This window comes from Staurois parvus, unplaced genomic scaffold (assembly GCF_062004578.1).
Source record: "Staurois parvus isolate SC_StPar_1 unplaced genomic scaffold, SC_StPar_1.0 ptg000299l, whole genome shotgun sequence".
In the NCBI taxonomy this organism is placed as follows: Eukaryota; Metazoa; Chordata; class Amphibia; order Anura; family Ranidae; genus Staurois; species Staurois parvus.
Genome location: NW_028318095.1, coordinates 16,812,374 through 16,825,172, shown reverse-complemented (window position 1 = coordinate 16,825,172; position 12,799 = coordinate 16,812,374). Strand labels below are relative to the sequence as shown.

Below are 12,799 nucleotides of genomic sequence, written 5' to 3'. Positions count from 1 at the left end.
TAAAAACCTAATAGGGGTTCTAGCCTTCTCTTACTCTAATTCAGTGCTTCTCAAATAGTGGGGTGCGCCCCAGGCTCCATCAAGGGGGGCGCGTTTGACCTCGGGGAACATACCGTATTTTCCGGCGTATAAGACGACTTTTTGACCCTTGAAAATCTTCTCAAAAGTCGGGGGTCGTCTTATACGCCGGTATACGTTAGGGTGGAAATTTTTTGGGGGGCGGCGTGGTGCCGCCGCCGCCCCCCCCCCTTCCGACAGAAGGGACACTAAGTACAGGGGTGGGCAGAGGGCTGCAGTCTCTTACCTGGCTCCCACGATGATCCATCCAGGAAGCGCTGCTCCTTCCGTCACTCCGGCCACTCCCTCACTCCTGCCACTCGGCTCCGCCTCCTCACCGGTGATTGGCCGCCAGAACTGTAGCTCAGGAAAGGTACACAGGCGGCCAATCACAGCCAAGGAGGTGGAGCCGAGCGGACCCGCGAAAATCGAGTGAGGGAAAAGCCGGTAAGTGTGCAGTGCAGAGGTGCTGCTGCAACCACATATGCTGGCTGCAGCAGCACCATACTGCAACAGGGGTCAGCAAGTGTCATTGGTGTCAGTGGGAGGAATAGTGCTGCATCATTGGTGTCACTGATACTAATGATGGGGCATTATTCCTCCCACTGACACCAACGATGGGGCACTATTCCTAAGTAAATGTTGGTGATCGGTTTGAATTCATTATTATTTATTGATTTTATGTATTTTTTCAGTATCTTATGGTTTGACATGTCCAATCAAAAAACGTTTATAGTTTAATTAAGGATTTAATTTTTTTTGAATTTCTAATGCACTTTAAATCTTTTCTGCTACAGTTAATAAAGCTATTCTTTGTTGTAAATTGATCCACATTTCTTTCTTTTTTTATTCTCTTATACGTTAATAAGGATACAGTGTTATGCAGAGGTGTACTTATAACAATTTTATAGACAAATGATACTATTTACAGTCACCCGGGGGGGCGCAAAATGTTTTCTTCTTCCTAGGGGGGGCATGACAGAAAATAATTGAGAAGCACTGCTCTAATTAAAGAAAAACACACATTTTTGTTTTTGCCTGTGTTGATTTTGGAGATCTCTTCATTTCCTGCTTTGTAAAACACTGTCAGCGTTGGTGATGGTACAGTAATCCTGTACAGTAAATATCTCTAAAAAGCCATGGGTAGCAGTAAAAACCTAGCAGGGGCTCTAATCCATCAACTCTTTGCAAGTAAGAACATTTTTTGGCTGGACATGTTCTTTAAAACTGTCTGTAATCGTGAATGTTGAACACACTGCTCTTTATTATTAATATTTATGGCTCTGAAAATAAAAGTGATTTTTTTTTTAACATGGTTTTACTAATTTTTACTTACATTCTCTTCTAAGAACTAGAAGAATTATAATAAGTAATCCCATGTGATATACATATATGTATATATACCTTTTGTGCAAAGCTCTCCTGTGTAGTTTTCTGTACAGTGACAACGATTATTGACACAAATTCCTCCATTTTGACATTCCAGAAGGCAGGGAGGTGGAGGGGTAGGATCAGGCGGTTCTATAAAAAAATAACCATTTTTAGTGAATTAGAAAGACATCATATACTGGAGAATGAATGCTGTAAATATACCATTGCTGCTTCTTTTTTTTAACATAACAAAAACTATAGCCGATTTACTGTACATCTATGTGTTGCGGCAATGTGCTCATTACTGCACCTTGCAGCAATGCACATTACAAGCCATTACATTCATTTTGAATAGCACCCAATGCACATGCATTGCAACACAATGCAACATGGAGCAGCACAGTGCATTGTGGCTAAAATTGCGTAATACCTTGTATGTCCAATAATTGAAATATTTTTGTTCATTGGAAGCTGCATTAAAAGAGAATCCCACATCCCAAAATTTTAAGCAGTGCTTTATTAACCTATTGAATTACTGTATATACTTATGTCAGCTGCGGGATAGCCCACTATCAGCTGACACTAGATCACAGGATTACAAAAGTAAATGTACTCATATAACTCAAAAAAGAAGCAAAGTCAAAAAAACTTTGCCTATACTTAGGGCGGCACAGTGGCTAAATAGTTTGCACTTCCACCTGGCAATACTAGCGTCGTTGGTTCAAATCCCAAGCATGGCAACACTTGCCTGGAGTTTGCATGTTGTGCCTGTGTGGGTTTACTCCAGGTACTCCGGTTTCCTCCCACACTCCAAAGACGTGCTGGTAGGTTAATCAGCTCCTTTTTAAATTGGCCCTAGTATGTGTATGTATGAATGTGAGTTAGGGACCTTAGTTGTACACCCTTGGAGTGAGAAAAAAAGTCTAATAGTTGGTAAAGATGATTTGTGTGACTTGGATTGGGGGGGCCATATGGCACTAAGGGCAAGCTCCATGCAGTACTGTAGCAGACTCTGTGTAGTAAGGAGAGAAGGAGAAGTGTCTCTAAGTGCAGCAGACCACTTTATTATAGCATGAAAAGTAGGAACACTCACATGTTAGTAGAGTAATACAGGCATGTTAAATCTGTCTTCCTCCTGTTACCACGCTCCTCCAGTGAGACGCGGACGTAGTGGGCACCAATGACAAACATTTTACATGGTGTTCAACACCATATATTTAAATGCCTGTATTACTCTACTAACATGGGAGTGTTCCTACTTTTTATGCTATATTAAAGTGGTCTGCTGCACTTAGAGGCGCTTCTCCTTCTCTCCTTTGTACACCCTTTGAGGGTTAGGAACTGATGTGAATGTACAACATATATGTAAAGCACTGCATAAATTGACAGTGCTATATAAGTACCTGAAATAAAATAATACTTCTCTTTTAATGCAAAGCATGGTAATATATGACCAGGGGCGGACTGACAACTAATGGGGCCCCCGGGCAATAGGGGATCAGGGGCCCCTGTGTCCTTGCCCAAACTCAAAAAAGCATATGAAAAAGGTACCAGGGGCATCTCATAGGGCCCCCTACTGACCCCGGGTCCTTGGGCAGTGCCCGAGTTTCCAAATGGTCAGTCCGCCCCTGCCTGTGGAAACCTTCACCACTTTAATCCTTGTCTTCTGTATTCTGCTACTGACCACCTCTAAGACAAAATCTCACCCCTGTCTTCCCCAATCTAGCCAATTCTATTTACAATAGATCTCTGTCCGCCGCCCTGGGCACTCGCCCCCTCACTACACACAGAATCAGGCCTGACTCCTACAACCCTGGCAAACAGATGACACCAAAAGTCTAGAAAAATGTAGCCATGCTCTTGCAGCAACAATGGCAAAAGACTAAGTCTCAGAAAGACTTCAGCCAATATAAATTTGTCCGCACTGCCAAGCAGACCTATTTTACCACTCTCATTAACAACTTCTCCTCCAGTCCCCATCAACTCTTCTCTTTTAACTCTCTACTTCATGCCTCCACACACTAATTCACTCACTGTCCAGGAGATCGCCAATCACTTAAAAAATAAGATTGATACAATTAGTGATGAGATCTCCACTGTACAGATATCTCAAGCATTTAACACGCCATGTCGACAGGTACACTCAACACTTCCCTCTTTCAACCCTGCTACTATAGACGAGGTTGCTAAACTTTTTTCTAACACAAACCTAACCACCTGCCCCCTGGACCCTGTTCCGCCTCAAATACTGCGGTCACCTTCTGGTTCTGTCCTACACTCCCTAACTCACATCTTCAATCTCTCCATCTACTCTGACATCTTCCCTAATTCTCTAAAGCATGCACTAGTCACCCCCATACTTAAAAAGCCGTCCTTAGATCCCACCACTCTTAACAACCTATACCCCATCTCCTTGCTCCCCTTTTCCTCCAAACTTGAAGTCTGCTCTACAACCAATTGAGTGACCACCTCAATAAGAATAATCTTCTTGACCTCTTTCTCTTAAAACTCAGAAATGATCTACTAACAGCTAAAACCAATGAACACTATTTCATACTCCTACTTCTGGACCTCCTCAAAAAACTTTACTCCTTTGGTCTCCATGACTGTACTCTTCATTGGTTCTCACCCTACCTATCCCACCACATGTTCAGTGTCACTTACAATTCTACTTCCTCCTGTCCTCTTCCTTTCTCCATTGGCGTCCCCCAAGGTTCTGTTCTTGGACATCTCCTATTGTTGATCTACACCTCTTCCCTGGGTCAGCTGATAGCCTCCCATGGCTTTCAATATCATTTCTATGCTGACAGCACCAAAATCTATCTCTCTACCCCTCAGCTCACAACATCACTAGTTTACTAACAGATATATCAGTCTGGATGTCACACCACTTCCTCAAACTCAATCTATCCAAAACTGAGCTCAAACTCAATCTATCCAAAACTGAGCTCATAATATTTCATCCCTCATGTACCCCTTCCCCTGATTTCTCTGTCATGATCAACGGCACAACTATCAATCCTTCCCCTCCTGCCAGGGTGCTAGTTCTAATCCTGGACTCTGAACTCTCCTTTCAGCCCCACATCCAATCACTGTCCAAAGCTTGCCACCTTTACCTCCGCAACATCTCCAAAATACGTCCCTTCCTAACTAATGACACCACAAAGCTCCTAACTCACACGGCTGAGCAGTTTTCAAATCTGACAGATAGTACGGGGAAACTTCTCCCTGTACTATCTGTCAGAGGGAGGGGGGCCGGGAGCACGGCTGCGGCTATGGGAACATGTTACATGTTCCATGTTCCACCCTTAAAACGGGTGGAACATGTAACATTTTCCAAAGGTGAACTTATCCTTTAATCATATGCTCAGGTGTGCTTATTCTTCTTTATTTAATAAAAAATTTTTTTATCAAGGTTAATTAAGAATTACAATTAGGATCACACATGGCAGATGACCAGCTGCTGTTGTCATGTGATGCAACTGCAAAATTCTCAGTAAGCCGAGCCACTGATGGTTTCAATTGTTTCCTGATTTCACAAGGGGTACTATGCAAGATTTTCACTATGTTGCCAATTTATGTTGTATCTTCTCCAGCATTTGTGAATTTGTGGAAAATTAATATGATGAAGTAAGACCAGTCCATAATAGATTCAAATGAAAGCTGTTGGTAACTGTACAAAGAGAAATCTTTTTTGCAGATTTTTTACAGTCAAACTAGGTTCACACAGGCAATAGAGGGGCAGTAAAAACAGCCAGTGGGATACATGGTTTTACTGCCCTCTGATCGTCCACCTAAAAATAAACAAATCGGCTGCTCAGGTGGGTACACATTGCTGCTGTGGTCTCTATGCTTAGCTTGTACACTTCTCTTTACTACAGATATTACCCACCGATACCAAAGACAGGTCAGAGATTTTTAATTACTTACTTATTACTTGTACTTTGTGTATAGTATGGTGTGCCTCTAAGGATGCAGCACATTTTAGAGAGTTGTCAAGTGAGCCAAACAATGCCAAAGGAAATGAAGTTGATCAACAATCAAGCACAATCAAAGGTTAGTGCAAAAAATTGTGTATTTATAATTTTTTTCAAAAGGTGAACTTAGAATTTAACCAGACGAATATGCATTCTCTATTTCAGTCCAGCATTTCCTCATTTTTAATGTAAAGGGTGTGGTGGGTGGGTGTAATATGCATTTCATCATGCATTACTGAAGTCCTATAAAGTAGCTTCAAAATTACACTTCCCATAATTCTCTTTGCCCTTTCCCTAATAGTTGGGCGTTTCATGTAGGTGTGAAGTTCTGGTGCCAACAAAAGCAGATGCTGCCAAGCTGGAAAAGAACAGGAACGATAGGCAGTGCCGTTATGTGCAGGACATAATTAGGGGGGTAAATAGGTGTGCTAATCGGAAAAGGGGAAGGCAGTGCTTTGAAGGAATAGCATCAAGTGATCACAGAGGTCACAGCATCATGCTGTAGTCATATAGATGCAAATAGGGTCCAATTAGTATTCAAAAGAAGTGCATCACATAATGTAAGCTAATAATGGGATTTGGGGAATTGTAATCCTTTTTAATCCTGTAGACTGGAAAGTTGAAATAAAGTATTAGTAATATGGGCTTTGCATAGTTTGCTCCTTTAGGCATTATTTTTTTATTATTTGATTTCAGCTCTACTTTAAACAAGTACATGAAAAGCTGACTTGCAATGTAAACGCAACAAAATCAAGAAGCGGTGATTAAAAAAAAAGTGACATTGTTTAAAATCAGAAAATTTATAGATGCTAATGAAACCTACCGATGTTTGATCAAGAAGGAAAATCCCTACCTTTTCAAGCTAGACAAAACAAATAAAGGCAATTGAAGAAAACATTTTAACCAGAAGAAAGCAAAGAGTCAAATGCTCCAAACTAGTTCACAGTGCAGAAATAAAGGTCAGACTCCTGCATGACCAGTTGCAATATGTCAATATCAATTTTTAAAGGAGGTAATGCAGAAAAACAAGGAGAACATGTAAGATTTAAGATCTGTCTGCAAAAATGCTTACTTCACAGGCTCCATCAAAGAATGCTGCAGGGGCTTTGCAATCTAAGGAAAGCCATTAAAAGTAACAGACCAAACAGTCATACTACAGAAACAAGGAAAGGAATTGAAAGCAAGCATCAAGGCTCTAAAAGAACAGCCAGCTAAAGAATTCATAGACTCTGGTTTAGAGACTGATATAGCCATCAGAAAGACTGACCATAACATAAGGTTCTGTCCAACATAAATTGCTGCGCATGTGTTTTTTTTTTACTTTTAGGGTTCAAATAGTGGATGTATAGGATGCTCTCTCTTTTTGTAGAGCTCTCTAGAGTACTAGAGAGTTAACTTTAGTTTGCCTCACAGTAGTGAAATGAGCATGTCTGATTGGGTTACTTTAGGTCAGGCTGGAGGGCTGTACAGGTCAGATCTCTGGTACCTCCCCCTGGTTCTGGAGTCTTCCGGAAGATTCTAGAGGCCAGTGGACAGAGGGGTGGACACTAAGAACTGCATATTCATGGGAGTCTGACCAATCCTAGACAGACGGCCTAGCAGTGTGGCAGACAGGCCCATAAATATGAGAGAGCCTAGCCAGCAGGGAAGTCAGGTGGAAGATGGATTGTTTAGTTGCTGTCGTGTGGTTTGGGAAGGGGCCCTTGGGAAGGGGGGCTCTGCTTCCAGGCTGGAGGCTGAAGGAAGGAAGTAAAGGAAGCCTGCCTAGCCTGGAGAAAAAAATTAGCCCAGCAAGAAGCCTGAAACTAGTTTTATCCACAGCTGCAGGACACAAGGAACAGTGTGAGTACCTCTACACCCCCAGGGCTGCCAGGTGCAATACCCAGCATGTTCTGCCTGGGATAGTGCTAAGGACTGTTCTGGAATCCCTTGCTCTGGGATACTCTTTGATGCCGCCAGGTGGGTACAGAAAATATGAAGCTTGTTGTTAGAGTTATTGTTTTCAAGTCAAGTTGGGCATCCCATATACAGTACCCCTAGACCCTGTCCAAGTTGTTTGCCCCAAATAAAACAACAAAAACATGCCCATGGACTGGTTACTGACTGAATAGAGGTTGGAAAATGTGAATTGTCTGACTGTGCAGCTATTGGGGGACCCAAAAACTCAGTGATTCCTTAGGGAGATAGTACTACATTTTGATAGTACTGAACTGGGTAGAGGAATACAATTAGCATACTTTATATATTTGCTGTGTGATGTTTATTTGTAACTTCCATTATTACGTCCCCAGACACATCACAGTATTGAGCTGAATGTTTTGTTTTTTATTACTAATTATTACTAAAAATGGTGCAATAAAAATATTTAGAGAAAAGATGTAACCAATATATATATACATAGAGAGAGCAATAACACAACAGAGAGATAAAAGAAAGAAGTTTAAGAAGGTAGAACATTTGCAGAATTCCCGGTTTAAGCAGAGTTCAAGTGTCCTGAACAAAAGGGTACCTTTTCTCCCAAAGTTGGTTCCTGATGTTAAAAGGGTGTATCTCTTCATCTTACTCTCTCCAGGCATGACAGCCTGTTTTCTAGGAACCCATCAGGGTGTCTCCTTAAAGCAGAGAACCAATTGCCTCATTTGGGGAGGGGTGTTTAGGCGGAGACCCAGGGTGTGACCCAATTCCCGCCCAAGTTTATACCATGGTCAATAACCTTCCATAGGTGCATGCAGCAGCCTAGCCACTGGCAGGTTAATATGCAGAATGATATTCTGAACGTCCAGACATTAAATATGACATATCTGGCTGTGACGGTTAAAGAGATCTCTTTCTACTTTCTGGTAGACGTTATCTAGGGGTGTAAGGTATCAGGTGACTCGCATTAAACAGACTTGTCTGAATATATGCTTTGTTTTATTGTACCTTGTTCCTGCCGGGATTTATGAAATTGTATGAAAAAGTGGTTTCAAGTGGGATGTATGTTTTACTGCCCCTCTGGAATGCTTTCATGTCCAGTGACTGACTGGTTTATAGCTTTACGACCAGGCCAAGGCAAGAGCCTGACAGACACCCTGGAACCAGCTAATTGGGTTTATAACCATGAAGCGTATCCAGCTGTTCCCTGTTCACTCCTGAACTCAGCACACACACAGACCACATTCCATTCAAAGAAAAGGAGGGGGCGAGAATGATTTGGAGTGAGAATGACATTTGCAGAGTATGATCCAAATTATGGTTGTCATTGTCCATATCTGTGCGCACAATTATCACAGTTACATCCTTCAGCAGTAGGCCCAAAGATTTCCCATGAGGTCTAAAGAAGGAACCCCCTCTCCCTTCCTCAGGCACCTCTACTTTTCCACACCCCACTATCCTCAGAAGCCATATTTACATATATACTCAAGCTATAGGGAAAGAGCAACCTCTAGTGGGAAAACAGGGAATTGTACTGTTTGCCACCTAGTACCCTCTTACAAACCATTTATATACACTACTAAGTCCTCCTTACCCAAATGGTGGATCTCCTAAAAGTAGAAATATCTTTGCACTGACCCAAGATTTCTATGTACTTTTACTTTTTTATATTTTTATATATTAAAAAAGTATGACCATGAAAATGAAATCATAAAATCCATAGAAAAAAATAAAAAAAAATATTTAATCCCTTTGTGTTAGAGAGTACAAATGAGAGACTAAAGAGAAACACAAACACAGAGTAAAAGAAATTAGAAGCAAAAACTTCAAGCTCTACCAAAGATGCCTAAAAATATGGCATTACCAGGACTGGTAGATTTTGATGTCATTATAGTATCAGTTTACCAAAACAGAGCTCAATAATTCTGGAGATTTTACTTATCTTTTTATTCCTAGTTCCTAAAGTAGAAATGCTTACACTGAATATACTGGTTCTTGAAAATGATACTACTAGCCTGAAAATGTGATAACACAATACTGTGTGTGTTGGATAATAAAGAAAACCTACAAAAAGAACTGGAGGAAAAAGTCCAAAAATCATCACAAGATGCTAGAAATTACGGAGACAAATCAAAGTTGTACAGTTGTAGACATGTGATTATCAGCACTAGGCAGTTTGAAAACATCTGTTGTGATACCCATTGTGGCACCCTTTGTAGGGAAGCTTAAAGCAAGATATTTATTACACCTGGATAGATTCAAATGATCAAAAGTCAGGTTAATATACTCCTCCAGGTCGGAAAAAATGTCAAGGATGATGATGAAAACAACCTCAGTTCCTTTTTGGGTTTCTCTGATCTTGGTGCTCTGATGCCTCCACCACAAATCACACACAAATCCACAAATGACACCCCATTTGGATATGAGGAACTAAAAAAAATTGTCCTGACTACTACTATCCCTGGGAAGTAAAGGGCTACGATGAGAGAAGTAGAAACACATGCAGGGCAGAAACAAACAGGTTTTATGCAGCAAAGATTATTTTAACATTCGTGCTAAATAGTAAAATGGATAACAAACTTTTTTGCTGACTGACAATTTTAGTACTGATGTCCTAGGACAGGAATTCTAACTGAACATCATACCAAATTGTTTTTAGTATACCATTCTAAAAGCCATGGTCTAAACATGCTGGGTCTAAAAGAGACTTTATCCCTGGTCCTAAGTAATACAGGCATGTACTAGAATGCAATTGAAAATAATTTGAGGCAATTCTCGCCTGGTTTTATCATGGGTTCAGAAGTTCACAAAACAAATGTATGTTATGGGGGATGGTGTTGTGGCCAGACCCAAGTCCAGATTCATTGCAGTGACCCAGGTAGTTGGTAAAACCTGATAATCCACATCACTATTGCATTTTAATGGAACAGATACTGTAAAGTTATATTATATAAAAGCAGATAAAAAAAACAGAAACACAACCACAATTTTAGATTGGAACTCTTGCTAAAACTTTTTCTTTTTAGCTGCAAATGGAGTGGGGAAGTATTTAAACTTTTGCCAGGTTTTTAATATATAACCATGTCATTTGGTGAGAATTCCCCTCACGTTTTATTCCAGTGTTTGCACAGGAAGTGCTGGAACATTTCTCTAATAGGGACAGTGATATCGTCTCCACGGAAGTTCTAACGTTTGCCCTTTTCTGTTGAAAGTGCTTTAATGCTGTCTGTGACTACATAATAGTCATGTCAGAAAGTGAGAGTTGTGGTAAGAATAGGTGTCCAGATGTGGATTTCCCCTCATCTATTGGTCTGGTTTCAGTACTAACATTTTGAATTTCCCATCACCTTCTGTCTCTATTTCATTTATTATTACAGGTTCTTATATAGCACTGTCAATTTAATCAGTGCTTTACATATATATTGTATATTCATATCAGTCCCTAACCCTCAAGGGTCATACAATCTAAGGTCCCTAACTCACATTCATACATACACTTATTAGGGCCAATTTAGACAGGATCCAGTTAACCTACCAGCATGTTTTTGGATTGTGGGAGGAAGCCAGAGTACCTGGAGGAAACCTACGCAGACACAGGGAGAACATGCAAACTCCAGGCAGGTGTTGCCGTGGTTGGGATTTGAACCAATAACCCTTGTACTGCCAGACGGAAGTGCTAACCATTTAGCCACTGTGCTGCCCGTCTCTGAAAAAAAGTGCTTTTGCATACACTGGTTTTTTTTTAACCAATTTTGTTACACACTCTCTTTAAAATGTACTTATTTCTCTTCCCCTTTGAATATTTCATTTATAAGTATGCAGACATAAGTGTTCCTAGTTAATAAAACTGTCACCATGCTTCATTAAAGGTTCAAGGAACAAGCATTGTGGTATGGAAAAGCACTTCTACAACTAAACATACATTGCCAATGGAAAATGAATAGTGACACCACTTACCTTTATAATACTTCAGAATTAAATCCGAGGTTAGAGCTGTGATAGAAGCAGCTATAAGTAAGCAGAAAATAACCTTCAGAAAAATCTTCACATACGGGCATTTTTCTGACATCCTGGAAAGGTCGATGCATCAAACATAATCACACACACATGCTTCTTTGGGTTCAGGCTAATATTTAAGCCAACAGCTTTCCTTATCTAACTTGGATGTGTTGATAACAAAAATAAAAGTATGAACTTTACAGAGCTGAAGGTTTATTCCCTGGAAGAGAATGGCTATATATATATATATATATATATATATATATATATATATATATATGGCATCTTTAATATTGATTGGACCCTCGGCAAACATTTTCTTGCCCCTCATGCAATTTCGCTCTTCACCTGCCTTGAGACATACAATGAATAGTAGCTAGATTCAAAATCAGTTTACTGCAGCAGATCAGGCAGTGATTGCAACTGGTTGCCAGAGGTTACACTCCTGGGATATTGATCTGGTCTGTTAAGTAGCAGAGGGGGTTGTTAATCAGTTTCAGCTGCTTTGGTGTCAATGAAATTAACAACAGGTGCACTAGATGGGCAACAATGAGAAAACCCCCAAAACAGGAATTGTTTTAAAGGTGGAGGCCACTCACTGTCTCATCTTTTCTGACTGTTTTTCACTAGGTTTGCATTTGGCTAGGGTCAGTGTTACTACTGGTAGCATGAGGCGATACTTGAACCCTACAGAGGTTGCATAGGCAGTCCAACTCCTCCAGGATGGCACATCAATACTTGCCATTACCAGAAGGTTTGCTGTGTCTCCTAGCACAGCCTCAAGAGCATAGAGGAGATACCAAGAGACAGGCAGTTGCTCTAGGAGAGCTGTACAGGGCCGTAAAAGGTCCTTAACCCATCAGCAGGACTGGTATGTGCTCCTTTGTGCAAAGAAGAACAGGATGAGCACTGCCAGAGCCCTACAAAATGACCTCCAGAATGTCTCTGACCAAACAATCAGAAACAGACTTCATTAGGGTGGCATGAGGGCCCAACATCCTCAAGTGGGCCCTGTGCTCACTGCCCGGCACCATAGAGCTCGATTGGCATTTGCCATTGAACATCAGAATTGGCAGGTCCACCACTGGCACTCTGTATTTTTTACAGATGAGAGAAGGTTCACCATGAGCACATGTGACAGACATGAAAGGGTCTGGAGATGCCATGGAGAATGTTATGCTGCCCGCAACATTGTTCAGCATGACCATTTTGTTGGTGGGTCAGTGATGGTCTGGGGAGGCATATCCATGGAGGGACGCACAGAACTCTACAGTCTAGAGAATGGCACCCTGACTGCCATTAGGTATTGGGATGAAATCCTTGGACCCATTGTCAGACCCTACACTGGTGCAGTGGTTCCTGGGTTCCTCCTGGTGTATGACAATGCCTAGCCTCATGTGGCGAGAGTATGCAAGCAGTTCCTGGAGGATAAGGGAACTGATAACATTGAATGTCCCACACGCTTGCCTGACCTAAATCTA

General features: G+C 41.2%; 1 protein-coding gene across 1 annotated transcript in view; it reads right to left on the bottom strand.

Moving 5' to 3' along the window:
* Positions 1 to 11,399, bottom strand: part of ADGRG7 (adhesion G protein-coupled receptor G7) — a 67,340-nt gene extending 55,941 nt beyond the window's left edge. Inside the window, exons 1-2 of the mRNA XM_089682969.1 lie at positions 11,277 to 11,399; positions 1,462 to 1,578 (exon numbers count right to left, since the gene is read on the bottom strand). Coding sequence (XP_089539095.1) covers positions 1,462 to 1,578; positions 11,277 to 11,388 — 229 coding nt within the window. The 5' untranslated portion in view covers positions 11,389 to 11,399. The remainder of the gene's footprint in view (positions 1 to 1,461; positions 1,579 to 11,276) is intronic.
* Between the last annotated feature and the right edge of the window lie 1,400 nt (positions 11,400 to 12,799).